This window comes from Oncorhynchus gorbuscha, linkage group LG21, assembly GCF_021184085.1.
Source record: "Oncorhynchus gorbuscha isolate QuinsamMale2020 ecotype Even-year linkage group LG21, OgorEven_v1.0, whole genome shotgun sequence".
In the NCBI taxonomy this organism is placed as follows: domain Eukaryota; kingdom Metazoa; phylum Chordata; class Actinopteri; order Salmoniformes; family Salmonidae; genus Oncorhynchus; species Oncorhynchus gorbuscha.
In genome coordinates, this window is record NC_060193.1 from 13,948,702 (window position 1) to 13,974,833 (window position 26,132).

Genomic DNA, 26,132 nt, shown 5'->3' on the forward strand with positions numbered 1-26,132 from the left:
ACTTCTATTCAATAGTAATTATATTGATATGATTTTACCACGTGCATCCATAGATTTACTTGGCATTGCATTAGTAAAAGGGAAATTATGGGTTGTGAATTATCACTTACTAGTTGTCATCATTACATTATGCATGTGGAACAAAAATTACATTAACATGTTAATGTATATATATATATATATATAAAAAGGAAATGAATTTAAAAGTTATTTTTTTGTAGATAATTTTAACTAATGATCATAAATGTTTTATGGAAAAAATAATGCTTTATGTATCATTAGGTAAGATTTGTGTGTGTTTTGGTTTATATCCCTAAAAGGTAAAAAAAAAAAAAGATAAGGGATTGAAATGGGGGAAAGTTGCAGAAAATTAAATGTACTAATCTAGTTAATGATTTTTTTTTTTAAATCACTTTTTGCAAGAGCCATCCCTGCACATCCCATTTCTGCAGTGATGTCAAAAACTTTTAAATATACGTTTGCTTCCAGCGTGACGTGTCAGCAATTTCGAATTCTGGAGGTGGCGGGAAAATATGCAGTGGCGGGAAAAAAGCGCATGGTCACAGCCACGTTCCGACGGAGGCGGGTTTTCAGATGTACCTAGGGAGGCGCTGTCGAGCATTGTAAAAAAAGTAAATGATACACTATGTGTAGTAACAACACAAGAGTACTGTCTTTGGTAACAATATGCATGAAATACCCCAAATAGAACCCCCCCATCAAACGATTTTATGCGCTGATATAAAAATAAAGATGTACGTTCAATAAAGATATAAATCAAGGCATGGGTCAAGAGAAAAACATAAGCAAACCACGTGTGGCATATAAATAAGTCCACCAGCATTTTATAAACACATGGCGCTATTTTATCAAAATAATGTGGTTGCCATTATAGGGGCGAGTGTGGTAATTGACCTATCAAACATCAACATGCCCGACAGACTAACAACGGGGAGGGAGGGAGGGGAAAGACTGAGAAGGGGGGAGGGTATTCATTATTTCGACTCGTTTATGCTTGGCACCAGTGTGGGCAACAAAACAGCTAGATGTTACATAATTCTTAATCAGAAGAAAAATTATGCATTTTATATTTGTATCCATTTTTAACAAAACGGGTGTATTTTAATGTGTATATATATATATATATTTCAAAAAATATATACAAAAAAAAGGTAATATATCAACCATAGAGGCACATCTTGAGGAGAACTTGAACGTAACCACCGTGCATATATCGAGAAGGAAAGAAACATCTCTTTTGATATAGGTTTCAAGGCGTGGAAAGTGCGAGAAAACAGCAACCACACTCATTCGGCCTGTGCTGCTCTGAGAAGCCAGGAGCTGGAGTTTGAAGGTGTAAAATACTCGCTATGGCGGTAAACTTGGACAAGGAAGCGTACTACCGCCGAATCAAGCGATTATATGGCAATTGGAAGGTAATTAGCACGATATAAATATTTGTATATTAAACTAGTAAAAGCTGGATGCTGGCACGGCGGGGAGCCACGTTTTTAATGTGCGTTTTTTGACTTTGTTTTCAGCATGCGTGATTGCCGTGGTTGGTTTTGTAGCTACAGAAGCGCAAACCGCAATGATCAATTTGATTATATAGACTTACATGTAGTTATGAAACACTTGTAGATTGAATACATTCAGGAGACATTACACATCCTAAAAATGATAGTTACAACATGGCCACTTATTATGCATTGTATATTATCCACCAAGTCAGGCTGTTAACGTTAGCTATGCTAATATATAGTTAACTAGCTAACCAGCCATATCTGGCACTTTGTGGAACAACCACTTTAGCACGTTGCCAGTCCAGCAAAATATTAATTCATTCTGAAGTTTCACCAAAATACGTTGTCAGAAAGTACCATGGAATGATTTGACAGATTGCTAGCTAGTTGCCTCTTGTCCACATAACTAACATCAAAGTTTGACATTTTCAAGCTAGCATGCTACTGTAGCTAACTAGCTTTACATCGCGCCAAACAGGCACTGATTTGTTGCATGCACTTTCTTTTGAGGGCACGATTGATCTCATCTGCATTTGAATGCCAACCAGTAGTTCACTAGCAACTTTATCTCAATCTTCATTGAGATAAAGCAATAGATATAGTTATCAACTTTAGCTAACATGTTCTTAACTGGTTAGCTAACTTTCCATTTATTCATACTTATCACCTGCACTCAAAAAGAACAAGCAACGTGTCGACCACGACTGTGGCTAACTGTACCTTTTTGCTCACTGGTTGACTTAGCTTGAACAATGTGAAACATTTCTATGTTAATAAACAAGTATCTATTTTTCTCTATTAGAAAGGAGAAGATGAGTTTGGCAAAGTGGATGCCATGGTGGTCTCCGTCGGGGTGGACGAAGAGATAGTGTATGCCAAATCCACTGCCCTGCAGGTAAAACTCATGGACTTAACCCTATCCAGGAGTTATTCCTGACTGAGCTCATCAGGGAAAATTGTGTGCACGTGTATAAGTGCATTCAGAAAGTATTCAGACTCCTAGACTTTTTTTCTATTTTTTTTTTTACATTGGTCTTATTCTAAAGAATATATTTTTTAAATTCCCCCTCAATCTACACACTATCCCATAATGACAAAGCAAAAACTGGTGTAGAAATTTTTGCAAATGTAAAAACCTAACATATTTACATAAGTATTCAGACCCTTTTCTCAGTACTTTGTTGGAGTTCCTTTGGCAGTGATTACAGGCTCAAGTCTTCTTGGGTATGACACTACAAGCTTGGCACTCCCGTACTTGGGGAGTTTCTCCCATTCTTCTCTGCAGATCTTCAAGCTCGATCAGGTTGGATAGGGAGCATTGCTGCACAGCTATTTTACGGTCTCTCTGGAGATGTTTGATCGGGTTCAAGTCCGATCTCTAGCTGGGCCACTCAAGGACATTCGGAGACTTGTCCCAAAGCCACTCCTGTGTTGTCTTGGCTGTGTGCATAGGGTTGTTGTCCTGTTGGAAGGTGAACTTTCACCCCAGTCTGAGAACCTGCTCCAGAGCACTCAGGGCTTCATCAAAGATCTCTCTGTACTCGTCTCTGTTCATCTTTCCCTTGATCCTGACTAGTCTCCCAGTCCCTGCTGCTGAAAAACATCCCCACAGCATGATGATGCTGCCACCACCATGCCTAACCATGGGGAGGGTGCCAGTTTTCCACCAGACATGATGCTTGGCATTCAGGCAGAGAGTTCAATCTTGGTTTCATAAGAACAGTGAATATTGTTTCTCATGTTCTGAGAGTCCTTTAGGTTCCTTTTGGGAAACTCCAAGCAGGCTGTCATCTGCCTTTTACAGAGGAGTGTCTTCCGTCTGGCCAACACCATAAAGGCCTGATTGGTGGAGTGCTGCAGAGATTGTTGTCCTCCTGGAAGGTTCTCCCATCGCCACAGAGGAACTCTGGAACTCTGTCAGTGACCATCGGGTTCTTGGTCATCGCCCACACCAAGGCCCTTCTCCCCCGATTGCGCAGTCTGGCTGGGGCGGCCAGCTTCGAGGAAGTCTTGGTGGTTCCAAACTTCTTCCATTTAAGAATGGAGGCCAGCATGTTCTTGGGGACCTTCAATGCTGCAGACAATTTTTGGGACCCTTCCCCAGATCTGTCCTTCGACACAATCCTGTGTCGGGGCTCTACAGACGATTCCTTCGACCTCATGGCTTTGTTTTTGCTCTGACATGCACTGTCAACTGTGGGACCTTTTTATATAGTCAGGTGTGTCCCTTTCCAAATCACATCCAATCAAGTTGTAGAAACATCTCAAGGATGATCGATAGAAATAGGATGTACCTGAGTTCAATTTCGAGTCATAGCAAAGGGTCTGAATATTTACGTAAGTAAGGTATTTCCGTTTTTTACTGTTTTTGCTCTGTGTTGATTGAGGGTATAAAAAAAATGTAAATCCATTTTAGAATAAGGTTGTAATGTAACAAAGTGGAAAATGGGGGAAGGTGGTCATAATGCACTGTATGTTATGGCTTCTGTTCTGAAGAAACCTCGGTAGTAAACACTCCAGCATAAGCATATTGCATGGAGTAATTCATATACCCTCTCATCCTTCCTTACCAGACATGGCTGTTTGGTTATGAGCTGACAGACACCATCATGGTGTTCTGTGAGTCTAAGATCATCTTCCTGGCCAGCAAAAAGAAGGTGGAGTTCCTTAAACAGGTGGCTGTAACTAAGGGCAATGAGAACGCCAACGGGGTTCCACCAATCACACTGCTTGTCAGGGAAAAGGTAAGCGTTGATTGGTAGACTCGGGATGTTCTATCCCTGATTCGCTGTCAATGCGTATTCCCCCATTTCAGGACAGTTCTTTAATGTGTGTGGCACAAGAAGTTGGTGTGACCGTTTGTGTGTTTGAAAGAGTGTGTGTGAGTGCATGCATGTCAATGTGTTTGAGCAGAAGGATAACGCTTTAACACTCCTCTCCCCCTCCTTCCCTCAGAACGAGAGCAACAAGGTTAACTTTGAGAAGATGGTGGAGGCGATCAGGGCCAGTAGGGAGGGCAAGACTGTGGGTGTGTTCAGCAAGGACAAGTTCCCCGGCGAGTACATGAAGAGCTGGAACGACATGATCACTGCCGAGGGCCTGGAGAAGGTGAGCGGAAGGAGGAATGTGTGGGAAAAGGGACGGGAGGAAGGAAGGGAGGGAGGGGTGAGATGGGTTGATAATAAAATATCATTGTTTCCATGTGGTATCAATTTGCATAATGGTGGGTAGCTGGTCTGTGGCGGGAGGCAGTGTTGCATTAAAGAGACTCGCATGTAGCTAGTTATTGGTCTGCAGCAGGTCACAATCCTTATGGGCTCTCCCTGCCTCCATCACTCTCTCACCTCCCCCCAGGTGGACATCAGTGCGGTGGTGGCCTACACCATTGCCGTGAAGGAGGATGGGGAACTGGCTCTGATGAGAAAGGCTGCAGCCGTCACCAGCGACGTCTACTCCAAGTTCTTCAAGGAGCGGGTCATGGAGATCGTGGACGCAGACGAGGTAAGCTTTGTAGTCACGCTCATTATCCGCTCCTCCATCGCCTGTAGACTGGTGCAACATCCCAGCAACCACATTCTTATGATATAGCCATCCTGGAAAGCCACTGTTATCATTCAGACAGGTGCAGTCAAATCGGGCCAGACTGACCCACTACCAATTTAAGATCTAGACTGCATGTCCAAATAGTTTTGAACCATCTCATTTTGTCCCCAAGATGACAGAAACGAAGCATTGCTTCCTGAATGTGTTCTCTCCTCTGTTCCCTAACAGAAGGTGCGCCACAGTAAGCTGGCTGAGTCTGTGGAGAAGGCAATCGAGGAGAAGAAGTATCTGGGGGGAGCAGACCCCTCCACGGTCGAGATGTGTTACCCCCCCATTATTCAGAGTGGGGGCAACTACAGCCTCAAGTTCAGCGTCGTCAGGTAAGCAGCTGCTTCCTGTTATGTTCATGTTTTATGTGTCATTATATTTCTGTTATTACGGTGCTGTCACTCTGTTATTAGTGCTCCTGCACAGGAGTCTCAGTTGATGGACCTGAGTGTAATGGCCACGATGTGAAGTAAACGTTGTTCAACTGGAGCCTAGTCGTTGTCATTTTGAGTTAACAATGGTAGCAGATGATGGCTAATAACTGCGATGTTAGAGGGAAAAGCGAGAGATGCAGCAATGGAAATATTAGTGTAGGGTTTGACCAAGGACGACGGTATGGGAACTTTGATCAGAGCACTGGATTCTGTGTGTAAAGAAGAGAAAGACCGTGCCTACGAGGCATATTCAAACGTTGACAGTGTAGAGACATTTCGGGTTGCGATGACGGACTACATAATTGATTTGGAACAGGGGTACAATAGGATGCGCAAGTACGACATGGTTCTCCCAGATGCAACGTCAGCTTTCAAGTTGCTAGATACTACTGCCTGTCTGGATGGTAGGGGGAACAGTTGGCTTTGGCTGCTTGTACTGTGCTGACCTTTGCGTCATTGAATTCGGCACTAAAAATGATTTTTGATGGAAAGACGGATGGAATGCAAGTGAGGGAGGCGGGATATTACACTGAGCAGCATAGAAAAGGTGCCAACAAGTCACGTTCTCAAGACAACCAGACGAGGGCGCCATTGCCTGGCACAAATCCACTGGACAGATATGAAAGGAGATCAAAATATGCTATTTGTCAGCACTTACCATTGGGTTAAAGACTGTCCTCATAAAAATGAACAAGTTAAACTAACAGAGGAAAATGTAAACAGAGAGAGAGAGAAGTGTACCATTACACTGTTTTCAAACTAATCTGCTTTTGAGATCTTTATAGTTGAATCCTTAGGTTCCGCTGTGAGTGATACTGCATGGACACGGACAGTGTGTGGCGCAAAATGGCTTGATAGCGTTGTCAGTGAACTAATAATGAAAGAAGTACAAAATTTGACTGACACACTAAAGCAACGTAGCTTTCAAATTTGAAGATGGGATAATTGTCCATTCTACCAAGAGTTTAAGATACCAGTAAACATTGGTCAGACTAAGAGACATTGAAACAGAGGTGGTCCCTACAGATATCCCCTTACTATTAAGCAAAGCTTCCCTCAAGAAGGCAGGGGCTGTACTAGACATAGAAAATGACACGGCAGTGATGTTTAAACAACCAGTGACCCTTGAACTTACTACATCGGCCCACTATTGTGTAAACATTTTAGACAGACGTCAGAATCCATGTAAAAATGGGATTGTGACGGACACAGAAACACAAAGTATTGTTAACTTCACAAACAGTTTGGACATGCTACAGCTGACAGACTTCAGAAATGACTCCACAGTTCAGGGAATAATGACGAGATTATTTCCATTCTGCTGCAGATAGTTAACAGTTGTGAGACATGTCAGAAATACAGCAAACCTAAGCCCAGACCAGCTGTTGGTTTGCCACTGGCTTCCAAGTGCAATGAAACAGTGGCCGTAGAACTACATGAGCCTGGACCAAGTGTGTGGTACCGTCCCATAACCCACCACTTCACACGCTTCAGTGCTGGAAGCATTGTGGATACATAGAAACCCAGTGACATCGTAAAGCACTTCATTCACTCCTGGATAAGTGTGCACGGCCCGCCCCAGAAATTGTACAGTGACAATGGAGGCGAATTCAATAATAATGAAATGAGAGAAATGGCAAAGAAATTCAACATGGAAGTAAAGAATCTGTTGCATACAGTCCGTGGAGCAATGGACTTCTGGAGAGACACAATCAGACACAGAGAGATCATGCTGGAAGTGAAGCAAGACGATGGATGTGACTGGAAAACACCCCTAGATTGGACTTTGATGGCAAGAAACTCAATGCACAATGTTCATAGTTACAGCCCATAGCAACTAGTGTCGGGGCAGAACCCTACTCTTCCCTCTGTACATGCAGCGAGAAAAGCGTTCACTGAAGCTGAGTGTTCAGAGAATTCACAGGGCTCTGCGTAAACCGCTATGTCCCGCAGATGAGTAATACGGGACTGGAAACAAAGTACACTACAAATGAGTTGACTGTCAAGAGTGGAAAGGACCGGGAGTAGTCATTGGCCAAGATGGTGTGGTGATATTTGTGAGACACGGAGGCACCATTGTCAGGTTGCATCACTCAAGATGGCGGAAAGTAAATGATCAACAAGATGTAGGAGCTGTTGCTGAGAATCAGCCTCCCACTGAAAATAACAAAAAGGACACATTAACAGACACAAACCTACCAGATGTCGCATCCAATGATACAGACACTGAAACTGACACAGGAAATGGAGCAGAGAACTTGAACCATGACAGGTAATACTGTTGTGTTCAAATGAGGAAAAACGTTCATCGACATATGTGTTAAGACAACGTGGTTGTTCCAGTCTGAAAACTGGACAAACGGTTAAATACATGGACAGAGACAGTGGTATTCCACACACAGCAACAGTCATTGGACGAGCAGGAAAAGCCAAAGGAAAACACCAGAACTGGTCCAACTTGCAGTACTCTGAACCAGCTACACTTTCTGGTATAGCAGGGTCAGCTGACCTGTCACTTGTAGATAATCTGATTTCATCCAATAGAAAATTGAGAAACAGAATGACATTCAAAATGATGTACTTGAAACAAGAGTTGTCATTTGACTCGGCTGAACTATATGAGATCAGTAATTGGAGTGTTTTGAGGAAGTCAAAGACATTGGACAAAAATGTCTCAACAAGGTGGGTGTGTACCCTTAACCGGAATAGTGCCTAAAGCACGTCTGGTGGATAGACTTAGAGGAGCTGGCTGCTAAAGAACTCCCAAACGACTCATCTAGTGGCTAGATGTTTAGCGGAGCTGGCTGCTAAACAAATCCCAAACGACTCACTGGCATGTGCCTCAAGTCACTCAGATTGCTGCTGACGGTGATCTGCCAGAAAAAATGGAAACTTCATTCCATAGACATCAAATCTGCGTTTTTTCAGGGAACTGAGCTGTCAAGGGACAGTCACATCTGACCTCCGCCTGAAGCTAAGAGCGAAGGAACACTGGAAACTAAAAAAAAAGGTGTGTGTATGGCCTGGCAGATGCATCAATCAACTGGTACAACAAAGTGAAGGCAACAATGCTGAGTACAGGTGGAAACATGTCAAGTGGATCCTGCAGTCTTCTATTGGCTTGATCAAGACTGCAATGTGACTGGACTACTTGCCTGTCATGTTGATGACTTCATCTGGTGTGGCTCACAGACCTTTACTACAACTGTGATTCCACACCTCAAAGCTGTTTTCCTGGTCCACCACAAAGGAACCGCCTGCTGACTGTCAAACTAAAAGGGAGCATCTGGTCTTGTGTTCCTAAAGTAATGGAAAGTGGCAACTTGAGTAATACAAATAAAAACATTGTCACTCAACCCATTTGTAATGGGGAACATAAATAATACAGAGGACATTTTAATTATTTTGTTTTATTTGTCTAAAGAAAAGTGGGAGATTTAAGTTCATATTTTAAGGATGCCTATATTTCTGTTATTACGGGGCTATCACTCTGTTGTTAGTGCGCCTGCGCGGGTAGTCTGTTGAAAGACCTGTCCTGAGTGTAATGGCGACGATGTACTGTGGTAGTACGGTGAAGTAAACGTTGTGTCACTTCCATGGCGACGTCTTCAACGACCGTCCCCACTGTGATGTTCATTTCTTTAACCTTGTTTCAGTGCTCAACCATAACATGCAAAACAATTAATATTTTTATTAACGGGTTAATCCAAAATGTGACCCATTTTGATGATCAAGACCAACTTCCTTCTGTATCACACATACAGTACCTGTCACTGCAGACTCATAAGACGTTATAACACCTTTTATAACACTGCTCTAACTCTTCAGCGATAAGAACCACATGCACTTTGGGGCCATCACCTGTGCCATGGGGATCCGCTACAAATCGTACTGCTCCAACCTGGTCCGGACCCTGATGGTGGACCCCCCACAGGAGATGCAGGACAACTACAGCTTCCTACTGCAGGTGGAGGAGGAACTACTCAAAGAGCTCAAACACGGTAAGGGATGGAAGGGAGATGCAGGGTGTTTGTGTTTTACGGGGTAGAGTACATGATTTACGTAACCTGACTTTATTTCAAGTTCTTTCCCTCTTACCCTGTTCTCTGTAGGTAAAAAGATCTGCGACGTGTACAATGCTGTGTTGGACTACGTCAAGAAGGAGAAGCCCGACCTGGCGGCCAAATTCACCAAGAACCTAGGGTAGGACAAACGCACTTACCTTCTCACACGCATGGCCTCCTGTATTGATCATTAGGCTTGGGCGGTAATCCAGATTGTCATACCTTCGTCCAGCCATCATTGGGAGTCCCATAAGGTGGCGCACAATTGGCCCAGCATTGTCCTGGGTAGGCCGTCACTGTAAATAAGAATTTGTTCGTAACTGACTTGCCTTGTTAAATAATACAAATAAAAAGAAGGCATAGTGATGCGAACACGTTGGTGGTTTACCCAATAAATGACTGTGAGCTTGTGTGTATACAGTCTGCGACTCTTATCTGAAGTATTTGCAGGACAGACATCCCAGCTAATACACTTATACAAGTAACTAAAAAAAATGCTACTCAAGGCCTCCCGGGTGGCGCAGTGGTCTATGGCACTGCATCGCAGAGACCCTAGAGACTCTGGGTTTGAGCCCAGGCTCTGTTGCGACCGGGAGACCCATGGGGCGGCGCGCGACCAGGTCGCTAGGTGTACTGTGTTTCCTCCGACACATTGGTCCGGCTGGCTTCCGGGTTATCATATCGACACCTAAACAAACATTTAAACGCAGGATGTTGTGTTGGTCCCATTTTTCATGAGCTGAAATAAAAGATCCCAGAAATGTTCCATACGCACAAAAACCTTATTCATCTCTAGTTTTGTGCAGCAATTTGTTTACATTTGACTGCAGGTATTTACTTAAAGATATACAAACATGTTTTTTTTAAACTTCAAAGAAATAGATTCAACAGTATTGGAGAATACCATCCCGTGGCTATTTTCAAACAGGGTGGGACATGTACTTTTGGTCCACCAGCCGCAGTAGCTGGTGAATACCCTTATTTTACCAGCCACATTTCATTCTGAAAGAAATTATAGTGAAGATTAATCACAAAACACAGTACCTGCTTTCTCCACTAGGTTAGATATTTTCTCTTCCAGAGCTGACACATTTTATTTTATTTTTTACATGGGTTTTGTATTTTATAGGGAAGAAAGAAAAAAAACTGCTCCCAAATGCTCTGTGTAACCACCTGCCAATTTGTCTGGTAAATATTACGGCATACTGCCCAAGCCTATTGAGGATAGAGTATGTATCGTGTTGATTTTGTGCGTCCCCTCTCCCTGCTGTAGATTTGCCATGGGGATAGAGTTCAGAGAGGGTTCCCTGGTCCTGAACAGTAAGAACCAGTACAAACTGAAGAAAGGTGAGCACTCAAGTCACTGTAGTGTCTTACTGACTATAAGTAGGATACTTTGTAGACATGGTGTTTTGTGAGTGTCTCATACAGAGGCCATTTTAAATGGTGTGTAGAGCAGACACTCATCACTGTGATGTGTGTTTTACAGGCATGGTACTGAGCATCAGCCTGGGGTTCGCTGACCTGGTGAATAAGGAGGGGAAGAAGGAGGAGCAGAAGAAATACGCCCTGTTCATAGGAGACTCTGTACAGATCAACGAGGTAGGAGAGAGGAGGGATGAGCGGGGGGGGGGGGGGAAATGTGCCCTGTTCATAGAATATACATAGAATATACAGATCTTATATTTCACTCTTATATTTCACTCTATATTTCAACTCTTTATTATTATTATTTTTAACTATATGTTTGACAGTCACTTATCTATCAATCACATTTGGGTTGTGATATTGGCTCAGTGATGGCAGTAAAGAAACGCGTATAATGTATATATTTAAGGATGATCCAGCGACAGTTCTCACTCCGGTCAAGAAGAAGATAAAGAACGTCGGAATCTTCCTAAAGGTACGAAAGATGTCCGCCGTCTCTCTCTGCTTCTTGATTCATTCTCTCCCTCACAAACCCTGAAAGATGCATATCCATTTTAAATGTTTAGTTAGTGCTCTATGTCCTCTGTTTATATTCAAGCAACAAGGCCTATGGTATATTGTCTGACATACACGGGGCTGAAATACTGTTTCGGCCAATCAGTATCCAGGACCCAAACTACCCAATTTAGCCCCCCCAAAAATACGATTTGTTTCTACTTGACAGAACGATGAGGAGGAAGATGATGAGGAAGATGCTGACGATGCAGAGGAACTACTGGGGAAGGGAGCGCGTGGACAGGCTTTACTCCAGGACAGGACTAGGGTAGGTGGGTGGGTGTGTGTGTCTGTGTATGTGCTTGAGAGAAATTCACTATACTTACACCATCTCAGTTTGTGTGTATGAGCTGAAACGCTGTCTTTTTGATTGGTCAGAATGTGAGAACCTGTTATTTATTTGGGCAGAACGAGATGACAGCAGAGGAGAAGAGGCGGGCTCACCAGAAGGAGCTGGCCAATCAGGTGAACGAGGAGGCCAAGAGACGTCTGACGGAACAGAAAGGAGAGCAACAGGTCCAGAAGTGAGTGAACGAGGGGAAAAGAGCAGGAGAAGGGATGATGGTATAATAATTGGAGGGAGATGGGAGACCAGAATGAGAGGAGGCTGGTAACTGTTAAAGGAGTGGAATGGAACGGAGGAGGAGAGGTGGTATAATCTACATGATTGGGGAGAGGTGGAAGAACGAGAGAATTACGAGATATAGTATTTATAGGAAGAACGAGATTTCTAGTATTATGTTGGTCTAAATGATCTTTCCTAGAAAACAACTAGAACATACATTTGCATGATTAAATAATTCATGATTTCACTGCCTATGTTTATGTAGATCGTCTTTCCAAAAATGTGTGACGTCACCAATTAATTAAATGATTAAATGCAGTGTTTCCTTCTCTTTTCCAGGTCCAGAAAGTCCAATGTCTCCTACAAGAACGGCTCTCAGATGCCTCGAGAGAAAGATATTCGAGACATGAAGATTTTCATCGACAAGAAATATGAGACGGTTGTTATGCCTGTCTTCGGTATCGCCACCCCTTTCCATATCGCTACCATCAAGGTACGCCTCTCACACACAGACACGAATCACAATTTGACCGAATTTGAGACTATACCTATCTGAGGATTTAAATTTTTTTTTTTAACATTTCTGTGTCCCTCTGTCTGTGTAGAACATCAGTTCGTCGGTGGAAGGAGACTGGACGTACCTGAGGATAAACTTCTATGTTCCCGGCAGCTCTCTGGGACGCAACGAGGGCAACATCTTCCCCAACCCTGATGCCACCTTTGTCAAAGAAATGTGTGTCTGAGTGCCCATGTACTGCATGTTTCACTGTTGTCAACTATCAAGCAGATGGACTGATAGTCCGTGTGTGTGTGTTGTATCCATCTTTATCCACCTGCTGCTGTGTCTGACGTTGCTCATATCCCCCCCCACCCTCAGTACCTACCGGGCGTCGAACCTCAAGGCGCCTGGCGACCCAACAGTCCCGTCCACTAACCTCCAGAACGCCTTCCGCATCATCAAGGAGGTGCAGAAGCGCTATAAGACCCGGGAGGCTGAGGAGAAGGAGAAGGAGGGCATCGTCAAGCAGGACTCTCTGGTCATCAACCTGAACCGCTCCAACCCCAAACTCAAAGACCTCTACATCAGACCCAACATCGCCCAGAAGAGGATGCAGGGGTCGCTGGAGGCCCATACCAACGGTGAGGAAAAGGTTCCATTAACAAGGAATTGAGAGAGGAGAGGAATGGTGGAACGAACAGAGGGGAAAGAGAATGGTTGAGGTTCTTCGCAGATCACAGCGTTGCTGTAAAGACCGAGAATGCTGTGTGCTCTCAATCAACATTTGTCATTTAGCTGACTCTCTTACCCAGGGTGACTTACAGGAAATACATCCATCTTAAGATGGCTGGGTGAGACAACTACATATCAGTCGTAGTAAGCATATTTTTCTCTAAAAAGTGTTGTCTAGTAGGAAAAAGTGTGTCCCTCCAGCCTCAACGAACCTGGTAAATAACATGTCTGTCTGTCCAGGACAGAACCTGGTAAATAACCTGTCTGTCCAGGACAGAACCTGGTAAATAACCTGTCTGTCCAGGACAGAACCTGGTAAATAACCTGTCTGTCCAGGACAGAACCTGGTAAATAACCTGTCTGTCCAGGACAGAACCTGGTAAATAACCTGTCTGTCCAGGACAGAACCTGGTAAATAACCTGTCTGTCCAGGACAGAACCTGGTAAATAACCTGTCTGTCCAGGACAGAACCTGGTAAATAACCTGTCTTGTCTGTCCAGGACAGAACCTGGTAAATAACATGTCTTGTCTGTCTGTCCAGGACAGAACCTGGTAAATAACATGTCTTGTCTGTCTGTCCAGGGCAGAACCTGGTAAATAACCTGTCTTGTCTGTCTGTCCAGGACAGAACCTGGTAAATAACATGTCTTGTCTGTCTGTCCAGGACAGAACCTGGTAAATAACATGTCTTGTCTGTCTGTCCAGGACAGAACCTGGTAAATAACATGTCTTGTCTGTCTGTCCAGGACAGAACCTGGTAAATAACATGTCTGTCTGTCCAGGACAGAACCTGGTAAATAACATGTCTTGTCTGTCCAGAACCTGGTAAACAACATGTCTGTCCAGGACAGAACATGGTAAACAACATGTCTGTCCAGGACAGAACCTGGTAAACAACATGTCTGTCCAGGACAGAACCTGGTAAACAACATGTCTGTCCAGGTCAGAACCTGGTAAATAACATGTCTGTCCAGGACAGAACCTGGTAAACAACATGTCTGTCCAGGACAGAACCTGGTAAACAACATGTCTGTCCAGGACAGAACCTGGTAAACAACATGTCTGTCCAGGACAGAACCTGGTAAACAACATGTCTGTCCAGGACAGAACCTGGTAAACAACATGTCTGTCCAGGACAGAACCTGGTAAACAACATGTCTGTCCAGGACAGAACCTGGTAAACAACATGTCTGTCCAGGACAGAACCTGGTAAACAACATGTCTGTCCAGGACAGAACCTGGTAAACAACATGTCTGTCCAGGACAGAACCTGGTAAACAACATGTCTGTCCAGGACAGAACCTGGTAAACAACATGTCTGTCCAGGACAGAACCTGGTAAACAACATGTCTGTCCAGGACAGAACCTGGTAAACAACATGTCTGTCCAGGACAGAACCTGGTAAACAACATGTCTGTCCAGGACAGAACCTGGTAAACAACATGTCTGTCCAGGACAGAACCTGGTAAACAACATGTCTGTCCAGGACAGAACCTGGTAAACAACATGTCTGTCCAGGTCAGAACCTGGTAAATAACATGTCTGTCTGTCCGTCCAGGTTTCCGTTTCACGTCCGTCCGTGGGGACAAAGTGGACATTCTCTACAACAACATTAAACACTCCCTCTTCCAGCCCTGTGATGGAGAAATGATCATCGTACTGCACTTCCACCTCAAGGTGTGTGTGTGTGACCTTAGGCTAAGTACAAGATGTCTGACTGCACTTCCACCTCAAGGTGTGTGTGTGACCTTAGGCTAAGTACAAGATGTCTGACTGCACTTCCACCTCAAGGTGTGTGTGTGACCTTAGGCTAAGTACAAGATGTCTGACTGCACTTCCACCTCAAGGTGTGTGTGTGACCTTAGGCTAAGTACAAGATGTCTGACTGCACTTCCACCTCAAGGTGTGTGTGTGACCTTAGGCTAAGTACAAGATGTCTGACTGACTGCACTTCCACCTCAAGGTGTGTGTGTGTGACCTTAGGCTAAGTACAAGATGTCTGACTGCACTTCCACCTCAAGGTGTGTGTGTGTGACCTTAGGCTAAGTACAAGATGTCTGACTGCACTTCCACCTCAAGGTGTGTGTGTGACCTTAGGCTAAGTACAAGATGTCTGACTGCACTTCTACCTCAAGGTGTGTGTGTGTGACCTTAGGCTAAGTACAAGATGTCTGACTGCACTTCCACCTCAAGGTGTGTGTGTGACCTTAGGCTAAGTACAAGATGTCTGACTGCACTTCCACCTCAAGGTGTGTGTGTGACCTTAGGCTAAGTACAAGATGTCTGACTGCACTTCCACCTCAAGGTGTGTGTGTGACCTTAGGCTAAGTACAAGATGTCTGACTGCACTTCCACCTCAAGGTGTGTGTGTGACCTTAGGCTAAGTACAAGATGTCTGACTGCACTTCCACCTCAAGGTGTGTGTGTGACCTTAGGCTAAGTACAAGATGTCTGACTGCACTTCCACCTCAAGGTGTGTGTGTGTGACCTTAGGCTAAGTACAAGATGTCTGACTGCACTTCCACCTCAAGGTGTGTGTGTGTGACCTTAGGCTAAGTACAAGATGTCTGACTGCACTTCCACCTCAAGGTGTGTGTGTGACCTTAGGCTAAGTACAAGATGTCTGACTGCACTTCCACCTCAAGGTGTGTGTGTGACCTTAGGCTAAGTACAAGATGTCTGACTGCACTTCCACCTCAAGGTGTGTGTGTGTGACCTTAGGCTAAGTACAAGATGTCTGACTTTCTATGCATTGGTAATCAAGCTGTGGGTATTTGGGTCTATGCTTTCCCCTGTGGCACTTGGAGTGGTCTTGATTTAGTTTAGATGTGTGTGTGTGTCCATTTTGACTAATCCCACCCGTCTCGTCCTCCTTCAGAACGCCATCATGTTTGGTAAGAAGCGTCACACAGACGTGCAGTTCTACACAGAGGTAAATATGAGATGAAATAAAGATGTTATCCTAAGTTTTATCTTACCTTATTATATTGTCTTAATATTGTCTCATCCTACCTTATATCTCTTAGGTGGGTGAGATCACCACAGACCTGGGCAAGCACCAGCACATGCACGACCGCGACGACCTGTACGCCGAGCAGATGGAGAGGGAGATGAGGCACAAGCTCAAGTCTGCCTTCAAGAACTTCATTGAGAAGGTGGAGACCCTCACTAAGGAGTCGCTGGAGTTTGAAGTGCCCTTCCGAGACCTCGGGTATGAGGGGGGTGATCGGAGGGATATTGACAGGGTTAAGTCATTTTGAGAAAGTGAGTATTTAAAGGAAACGTTCACCCACTTTGAATTTTGTATGCTTTTTGTGCCTCTGAGTGATGTTCTATTGATTCCCGAGGACATTTCATGTTTTAATGTGTATCTGAGCGATGGCTGAGTTTTGCATCATATGATGGGTGACTCTTTCCTTTAAGCACAGAGTTGGGTGTTCAAGTAATGAACTGTATGAAACTGTTGAATTTACTGTGTGTGTGTTCAGGTTCCAGGGCGCCCCCTACAGGAGTACCTGTCTGCTGCAGCCCACCTCCAGTTCCCTGTGTAACACCACTGAGTGGGTGAGTGCCTGCTAGTACTGTTACCGCTCCTGCTGCTAGTACTGTTACCGCTCCTGCTGCTAGTACTGTTACCGCTCCTGCTGCTAGTACTGTTACCGCTCCTGCTGCTAGTACTGTTACCGCTCCTGCTGCTAGTACTGTTACCGCTCCTGCTGCTAGTACTGTTACCGCTCCTGCTGCTAGTACTGTTGCCGCTCCTGCTGCTAGTACTCTTGCCGCTCCTGCTGCTAGTACTGTTACCGCTCCTGCTGCTAGTACTGTTACCGCTCCTGCTGCTAGTACTGTTACCGCTCCTGCTGCTAGTACTGTTACCGCTCCTGCTGCTAGTACTGTTACCGCTCCTGCTGCTAGTACTGTTGCCGCTCCTGCTGCTAGTACTGTTACCGCTCCTGCTGCTAGTACTGTTACCGCTCCTGCTGCTAGTACTGTTGCCGCTCGTACTGTTACCGCTCCTGCTGCTAGTACTGTTACCGCTCCTGCTGCTAGTACCTCCTGCTGCTAGTACCGTTGCCGCTCCTGCTGCTAGTACAGTTGCCGCTCCTGCTGCTAGTACCGTTGCCGCTCCTGCTGCTAGTACCGTTGCCGCTCCTGCTGCTAGTACCGTTGCCGCTCCTGCTGCTAGTACCGTTGCCGCTCCTGCTGCTAGTACCGTTGCCGCTCCTGCTGCTAGTACCGTTGCCGCTCCTGCTGCTAGTACCGTTGCCGCTCCTGCTGCTAGTACCGTTGCCGCTCCTGCTGCTAGTACCGTTGCCGCTCCTGCTGCTAGTACCGTTGCCGCTCCTGCTGCTAGTACCGTTGCCGCTCCTGCTGCTAGTACCGTTGCCGCTCCTGCTGCTAGTACCGTTGCCGCTCCTGCTGCTAGTACCGTTGCCGCTCCTGCTGCTAGTACCGTTGCCGCTCCTGCTGCTAGTACTGTTACCGCTCCTGCTGCTAGTACTGTTACCGCTCCTGCTGCTAGTACTGTTACCGCTCCTGCTGCTAGTACTGTTGCCGCTCCTGCTGCTAGTACTGTTGCCGCTCCTGCTGCTAGTACTGTTGCCGCTCGTACTGTTACCGCTCCTGCTGCTAGTACTGTTACCGCTCCTGCTGCTAGTACCTCCTGCTGCTAGTACCGTTGCCGCTCCTGCTGCTAGTACAGTTGCCGCTCCTGCTGCTAGTACCGTTGCCGCTCCTGCTGCTAGTACCGTTGCCGCTCCTGCTGCTAGTACCGTTGCCGCTCCTGCTGCTAGTACCGTTGCCGCTCCTGCTGCTAGTACCGTTGCCGCTCCTGCTGCTAGTACCGTTGCCGCTCCTGCTGCTAGTACCGTTGCCGCTCCTGCTGCTAGTACCGTTGCCGCTCCTGCTGCTAGTACCGTTGCCGCTCCTGCTGCTGCTAGTACCGTTGCCGCTCCTGCTGCTAGTACCGTTGCCGCTCCTGCTGCTAGTACCGTTGCCGCTCCTGCTGCTAGTACCGTTGCCGCTCCTGCTGCTAGTACCGTTGCCGCTCCTGCTGCTAGTACCGTTGCCGCTCCTGCTGCTAGTACCGTTGCCGCTCCTGCTGCTAGTACCGTTGCCGCTCCTGCTGCTAGTACCGTTGCCGCTCCTGCTGCAAGTACCGTTGCCGCTCCTGCTGCAAGTACCGTTGCCGCTCCTGCTGCAAGTACCGTTGCCGCTCCTGCTGCTAGTACCGTTGCCGCTCCTAGTACCGTTGCCGCTCCTAGTACCGTTGCCGCTCCTAGTACCGTTGCCGCTCCTAGTACCGTTACCGCTGCTAGTACCGTTACCGCTGCTAGTACCGCTCCTGCTGCTAGTACCGTTACTGCCGCTAGTACCGTTACTGCTGCTAGTACCGCTAGTACCGTTACTGCTGCTAGTACCGTTACTGCTAGTACCGTTACTGCTCCTGCTGCTAGTACCGTTACTGCTCCTGCTGCTAGTACTGTTACTGCTGCTAGTACCGTTACTGTTACGGCTGCTGTTACTGTTACGGCTGCAAGTACTGTTACTGCTGCAAGTACTGTTACTGCTGCAAGTACTGTTACTGCTGCAAGTACTGTTACTGCTGCAAGTACTGTTACTGCTGCAAGTACTGTTACTGCTGCAAGTACTGTTACTGCTGCAAGTACTGCTACTGCTGCAAGTACTGCTACTGCTGCAAGTACTGCTACTGCTGCAAGTACTGTTACTGCTGCAAGTACTGTTACTGCTGCAAGTACTGTTACTGCTGCAAGTACTGTTACTGCTGCAAGTACTGTTACTGCCGCAAGTACTGTTACTGCCGCAAGTACTGTTACTGCCGCAAGTACTGTTACTGCCGCAAGTACTGTTACTGCCGCAAGTACTGTTACTGCCGCAAGTACTGTTACTGCCGCAAGTACTGTTACTGCCGCAAGTACTGTTACTGCCGCAAGTACTGTTACTGCCGCAAGTACTGTTACTGCCGCAAGTACTGTTACTGCCGCAAGTACTGTTACTGCCGCAAGTACTGTTACTGCCGCAAGTACTGTTACTGCCGCAAGTACTGTTACTGCCGCTAGTACTGCTACTGCCGCTAGTACTGTTACTGCCGCTAGTACTGTTACTGTTACTGCCGCTAGTACTGTTACTGCCGCTAGTACTGTTACTGCCGCTAGTACTGTTACTGCCGCTAGTACTGTTACTGCTACTGCTAGTACTGTTACTGCTACTGCTAGTACTGTTACTGCTACTGCTAGTACTGTTACTGCTACTGCTAGTACTGTTACTGCTACTGCTAGTACTGTTACTGCTGCTGCTAGTACTGTTACTGCTGCAAGTACTGTTACTACTGCTAGTACTGTTACTGCTACTGCTAGTACTGTTACTGCTACTGCTAGTACTGTTACTGCTACTGCTAGTACTGTTACTGCTACTGCTAGTACTGTTACTGCTACTGCTAGTACTGTTACTGCTACTGCTAGTACTGTTACTGCTACTGCTAGTACTGTTACTGCTACTGCTAGTACTGTTACTGCTACTGCTAGTACTGTTACTGCTACTGCTAGTACTGTTACTGCTACTGCTAGTACTGTTACTGTTACTGCAAGTACTGTTACTGCTAGTACTGTTACTGCTAGTACTGTTACTGTTACTGCAAGTACTGTTACTGCTGCAAGTACTGTTACTGCTGCAAGTACTGTTACTGCTGCAAGTACTGTTACTGCTGCAAGTACTGCTACTGCTCCTGCTGCTAGTAATGTTACTGCTCCTGCTGCTAGTAATGTTACTGCTCCTGCTGCTGCAAGTACTGTTACTGCTCCTGCTGCTGCAAGTACTGTTACTGCTGCAAGTACTGTTACTGCTGCAAGTACTGTTACTGCTGCTAGTACTGTTACTGCTGCTAGTACTGCTACTGCTCCTGCCGCTGGTGTTTAGTAGTAGTAGTAGTACAACACCTTCCCTGATATATCCAGCAGCACTGCTTGCTTACTCCCATGTGTTTTAAACCAAGTTAGGCCTTGAGGCAGATATTTGACTACAGATCTAATAATAAAATCCTCAGTAGGTTAAAAGGGACATGCTCTCAGCAGTCTGTTTTCTTTCCATCCTCCCTCTCTCCTTCCCCGTCCTCTCCCTCTCTCTCCTTCCCCAGCCTCCGTTCGTGGTGACTCTGGATGAGGTTGAGCTGGTTCATTTTGAGCGTGTTCAGTTCCACCTGAAGAACTTTGACGTGGTCATCGTCTACAAGGACTACAGCAAGAAGGTCACCATGATCAACGCTGTGCCCGTCAACTCACTAGACCCCATCAAGGAGTGGCTCAAGTAAGTACATCAATGAACCTAGACTAGTTTTTCTGACTAAATTACTATTCTACTGCCTTTCCTCAAAGTCCCACCCACGGTGATTGATTGACAGGTCTGAAACCCTACTAATTCTGACTCACAAACATCCTGCCCCGTCATCTGAAAATTCCACCCACAGTGATTGACAGGCCAAACTCTTAGTGGTAGTTCACCCAAATTACAAAATGACATTGGTTTCTTTATCCTAGGTGTTGACAGCAACCGATCCAATAACATACATCATTTTAAAGAACAAGCATTGTGGCAATTCATAAATATTACTTTTAATTTCAAGAAAACAGGTTTAATGTTAAAGGTTCTCTTCCTTACAAAATAGTCCTGATCATGTAGGTCTTGGCCTCTACTATATCCAAAACAAGTAACACACTGAATGCACACATTTTCAGTCATTTTAATTGTAGTCTTTCTACTGAATGCCACAACTCGCCAATCTGGGAGGTAAAGTTGTTCAACTATTGAATAATGTAGCTGTGTATTTCGGATGGAATCAAGGCATTAGAATGTACCAGATGCCACCACAAATGGACCTTGTTCTGCCGCTCAAATTCAGGGGACATACCCCCTCTGGCTGGCTACTTCTGTTTGACTGGCTACTCCATGAATCTGCGGAAAACACGGATTAACCAATTAGTCAGTCCACTCACTCGACCCCATCAAGGAGGGGCTGAAGTACATCAATTAACTAATAAATACCTTAACCAATCAACTTATTAGCCGGTCTGTCATCTCACTCGACCCCATCAAGGAGGGGCTGAAGTCGACTGGATCCGTGTGGCTCAGTTGGTAGTGTGGCACTCGCAACGCTAAAGTCGTGGGTTTGATTTCAGATCTGCAACCAATACGAAAATGTAAGCACATCTGTAAAACGCTCTGGATTGTGTCTGCTAAATGTCATATAGCCATCAACCAATCACTTTATGGATTTAGCCTCTTCCTTTTTAACTGTAAATTTGTTTTGGGGGGAAAGGAATTAGATTTTTAATTGTTTGTGTTTTAGTAGAGTTTTATCAAGTGTTGCTCCTCGTAATAAATAAATTATTTAAATACCTGTCTCGTTCTCCTGTGTCCCCCGCCCTCTCTCTCTCTCTCTCTGTGTGTCTCTCGCTCTCTGTCGCTCTGTCTCTCTCTCTGTCCAGTTCCTGTGATATCAAGTACACAGAGGGGGTCCAGTCTCTGAACTGGACTAAGATCATGAAGACTATAGTGGACGATCCAGAGGGCTTCTTTGAACAGGGGGGCTGGTCTTTCTTAGACCCGGAGAGCGAGGTGTGTGTGTATGTTATTGCAAGATACAAAACAGTGTTAAAATGAAGATGTTGGACAAATGTATTTCTCTCTCCATCTGTCTCAGGGGGAAGGAGCAGAGGATGACTCTGAGTCGGGGGAAGACGAGACATTTAACCCCTCGGCAGACGAGAGTGAGGCAGAGGAGGAAGACAGTGATGAAGATTATGACTCTGAGAGCGAGGACTCCGGTAATGGTAAGAAGTCATGTTGAGACAGACAGACAGACACACACACACACACACACACACACACACACACACACACACACACACACACACACACACACACACACACACACACACACACACACACACACACACACACACACACACACACAAATATACAGATACTTAGTAGTGTGTGTGGCCGTGTGTATTTCAGACTACAGTGCGTCGCTGGGCAGTGAAGAGGAGAGCGGTAAAGACTGGGATGAGTTGGAAGAGGAGGCCAGGAAAGGTGAGTCTACTCTACATTCTCCCCAAGGAGGAAGAAACCTATCTTACCATCCCTGAAGCAAGAGGTACCATCGCTTGCTGCTCCATGGTAGAGGAACACTGGAAAAGAATCCATCCTGGTTATCTGATGTGAATTGGATCTTCTTCGCTGACCCACAGTGCCTTGCGAAAGTATTCGGCCCCCTTGAACTTTGCGACCTTTTGCCACATTTCAGGCTTCAAACATAAAGATAAACTATTTTTTTTTTGTGAAGAATCAACAACAAGTGGGACACAATCATGAAGTGGAACGACATTTATTGGATATTTCAAACTTTTTTAATAAATCAAAAACTGAAAAATTGGGCGTGCAAAATTATTCAGCCCCTTTACTTTCAGTGCAGCAAACTCTCCAGAAGTTCAGTGAGGATCTCTGAATGATCCAATGTTGACCTAAATGACTAATGATGATAAATACAATCCACCTGTGTGTAATCAAGTCTCCGTATAAATGCACCTGCACTGTGATAGTCTCAGAGGTCCGTTAAAAGCGCAGAGAGCATCATGAAGAACAAGGAACACACCAGGCAGGTCCGAGATACTGTTGTGAAGAAGTTTAAAGCCGGATTTGGATACAAAAAGATTTCCCAAGCTTTAAACATCCCAAGGAGCACTGTGCAAGCGATAATATTGAAATGGAAGGAGTATCAGACCACTGCAAATCTACCAAGACCTGGCCGTCCCTCTAAACTTTCAGCTCATACAAGGAGAAGACTGATCAGAGATGCAGCCAAGAGGCCCATGATCACTCTGGATGAACTGCAGAGATCAACAGCTGAGGTGGGAGACTCTGTCCATAGGACAACAATCAGTCGTATATTGCACAAATCTGGCCTTTATGGAAGAGTGGCAAGAAGAAAGCCATTTCTTAAAGATATCCATAAAAAGTGTTGTTTAAAGTTTGCCACAAGCCACCTGGGAGACACACCAAACATGTGGAAGAAGGTGCTCTGGTCAGATGAAACCAAAATTGAACTTTTTGGCAACAATGCAAAATGTTATGTTTGGCGTAAAAGCAACACAGCTCATCACCCTGAACACACCATCCCCACTGTCAAACATGGTGGTGGCAGCATCATGGTTTGGGCCTGCTTTTCTTCAGCAGGGACAGGGAAGATGGTTAAAATTGATGGTAAGATGGATGCAGCCAAATACAGGACCATTCTGGAAGAAAACCTGATGGAGTCTGCAAAAGACCTGAGACTGGGACGGAGATTTGTCTTCCAACAAGACAATGATCCAAAACATAAAGCAAAATCTACAGTGGAATGGTTCAAAAATAAACATATCCAGGTGTTAGAATGGCCAAGTCAAAGTCCAGACCTGAATCCAATCGAGAATCTGTGGAAAGAACTGAAAACTGCTGTTCACAAATGCTCTCCATCCAACCTCACTGAGCTCGAGCTGTTTTGCAAGGAGGAATGGGAAAAAATGTCAGTCTCTCGATGTGCAAAACTGATAGACATACCCCAAGCGACTTACAGCTGTAATCGCAGAAAAAGGTGGCGCTACAAAATATTAACTTAAGAGGGCTGAATAATTTTGCACGCCCAATTTTTCAGTTTTTGATTTGTTAAAGTTTGAAATATCCAATAAATGTCGTTCCACTTCATGATTGTGTCTCACTTGTTGTTGATTCTTCACAAAAAATACAGTTTTATATCAGTTTTATATATATATATTTGTTTGAAACCTGAAATGTGGCAAAAGTTTGCAAAGTTCAAGGGGGCCGAATACTTTCGCAAGGCACTGTATGATATCTTTGTCCCCTTGTGTTTTGATATTGACTCTTCCTGTAATGTGAAATCAGTTTCAAATGTTTTGGTATTGAGTGTCTGTCTCGCGCCTCCTCTCCTAGCCGACAAAGAGTCTCACTATGAGGACGCGGAGGAGACCTCGACGGCTAAGCGGAAGGGTCGCTCGTCAGCCCCGCCTCCCAGCGCCAAGAAGAAACGCCGCCACTGAATGGCACCACCACCAGACTGTCTCACCTACGCACACACTGCCAAAAACATTGTTGATTCAATCCCCCTCTAATTAATCTTGGCTCTGTCATTTCCCTTCGTCTGTCTCTCATACACGCACACACACACATGCGCTATACGATTTGTATATAGAGGTAGTAGCACCCCCATGCGTTTGTATTAGGCTGTGAGTGTCGTGATTAAATGGGCATATCGTACCTGACGGTAGGCAGTTCATTCCTCTCTCCATTCCTTTGGCAACTCATTTCCCTGTTTCCAAGGGCCAGGTGTGTGTGTGTGTGTTGTGAAAGGGTTTTAATTGCAAACAATTGTTTTTCTGTTAAATTGTTTCTAAACCAATATAGTAAGCAGTGATGATGATACAGTATCTTCTGCTAAGCATTTTTACAAGATTTAGTCTAAACAAATAATCTTCCATTCCTCCTTTCTACCGTTCTATCCTTCTTGGACAGTTTATTTGTTGAGAGCGATTGATGTGGGGGGGGGAGCAGATATCAATTCCGTTTTCCAATTCCTTTTTTTATGTGGGTTTGTACAGACTGACTGACGCTCAAGAACCTCACAATGTCTTTAATTTCCCCACCACTTTCCTCCATCTTTCTGTTAATCCTGGATAGGTAGACTGTTGAATTGTTAATTAAAAATCCTGATGTTTTTGTAATAAAATATAAAAAAAATAGTGGTTATTTTGTCTTTTTCATTCATTTGAGTGTCACTGTCAATGCTGCCTATTAATAACTATGAGATTGATGAACCATTCTTTATGCTACAGTGTTCACTTCTGTGTTGGTCTAGCATGACCAGTCTTCTGTTAAGTTATTCTCATACTAAATTTGTATATAGTGCTTTGAATACAAGTAACAAAGTGCTTCACATCATGAAATAATGAACTGAAAGTGCTAAACAAATAAACAGGACTGGAGAATGTTGTCTGGCTGCCATCTCTGCCAATAACCAGGTAAGTAACACTTGTCAGGTGGTATGAGGGGAAACAAACAATGGGACCAGGAAGTCAAATCTAAACTAAAGGAACATTTCCTTAATTCTTAGCTAACCCTCTTAAGTCTTTGGGCCACAATGAGCTCCACAGACAGAGGGGGTTAATTAAATAACTTTTGCTGTAACTGAAGATACACTACATGACCAAAAATATGTGGACACCTGGCAGTCGAACATCTCGTTCCAAAAATCATGGGCATTAATATGGACTTGGTTCCCCCTTTGTTGCTGTAACAGCCTCCACTCTTCTGGAAAGGTGTTCCACTAGATGTTGAACTGTTGCTGAGGGGACTTGCTTCCATTTAGCCACGAGCATTAGAAAGGTCAGGGTAATTAGGTCTGGCTCGCAATCAGCGTTCCAATTCATCTCTAAGGTGTTCGATGGAGTTGAGGTCAGGGCTCTGTGCAGGCCAGTCAAGTTATTTCATACCGATCTCGACAAACCATTTCTGTATGGATCCCGCTTTACGCACAGGGGTAATTGTCATGCTGAAACAGGAAAGGGCCTTTCCCAAACTGTTGCCACAAAGTTGAAAGCACAGAATCGTATAGAATGTCATTGTATGCTGTAGTGTTAAGATTTCCCTTTAATGGAACTAAGGGGCTTAGC

General features: G+C 45.0%; 1 protein-coding gene across 1 annotated transcript; it reads left to right on the forward strand.

Moving 5' to 3' along the window:
* Positions 1–1,000: 1,000 nt before the first annotated feature.
* LOC124007780 (FACT complex subunit SPT16-like) lies at positions 1,001–25,205 on the forward strand. Its single transcript, XM_046318535.1, has 25 exons — positions 1,001–1,436; positions 2,326–2,418; positions 4,097–4,267; positions 4,479–4,631; positions 4,878–5,024; positions 5,295–5,446; positions 9,377–9,549; positions 9,661–9,751; positions 10,886–10,959; positions 11,102–11,214; positions 11,450–11,515; positions 11,765–11,863; positions 12,004–12,119; positions 12,500–12,653; positions 12,766–12,893; positions 13,038–13,300; positions 14,951–15,069; positions 16,271–16,324; positions 16,419–16,603; positions 16,881–16,956; positions 20,546–20,715; positions 21,894–22,023; positions 22,109–22,238; positions 22,426–22,500; positions 24,397–25,205. The coding sequence occupies exons 1-25, from the start codon at positions 1,371–1,373 to the stop codon at positions 24,501–24,503; spliced, it is 3,105 nt and encodes a 1,034-aa protein (XP_046174491.1). The 5' UTR covers positions 1,001–1,370; the 3' UTR covers positions 24,504–25,205.
* The last annotated feature ends 927 nt before the right edge of the window (positions 25,206–26,132 follow it).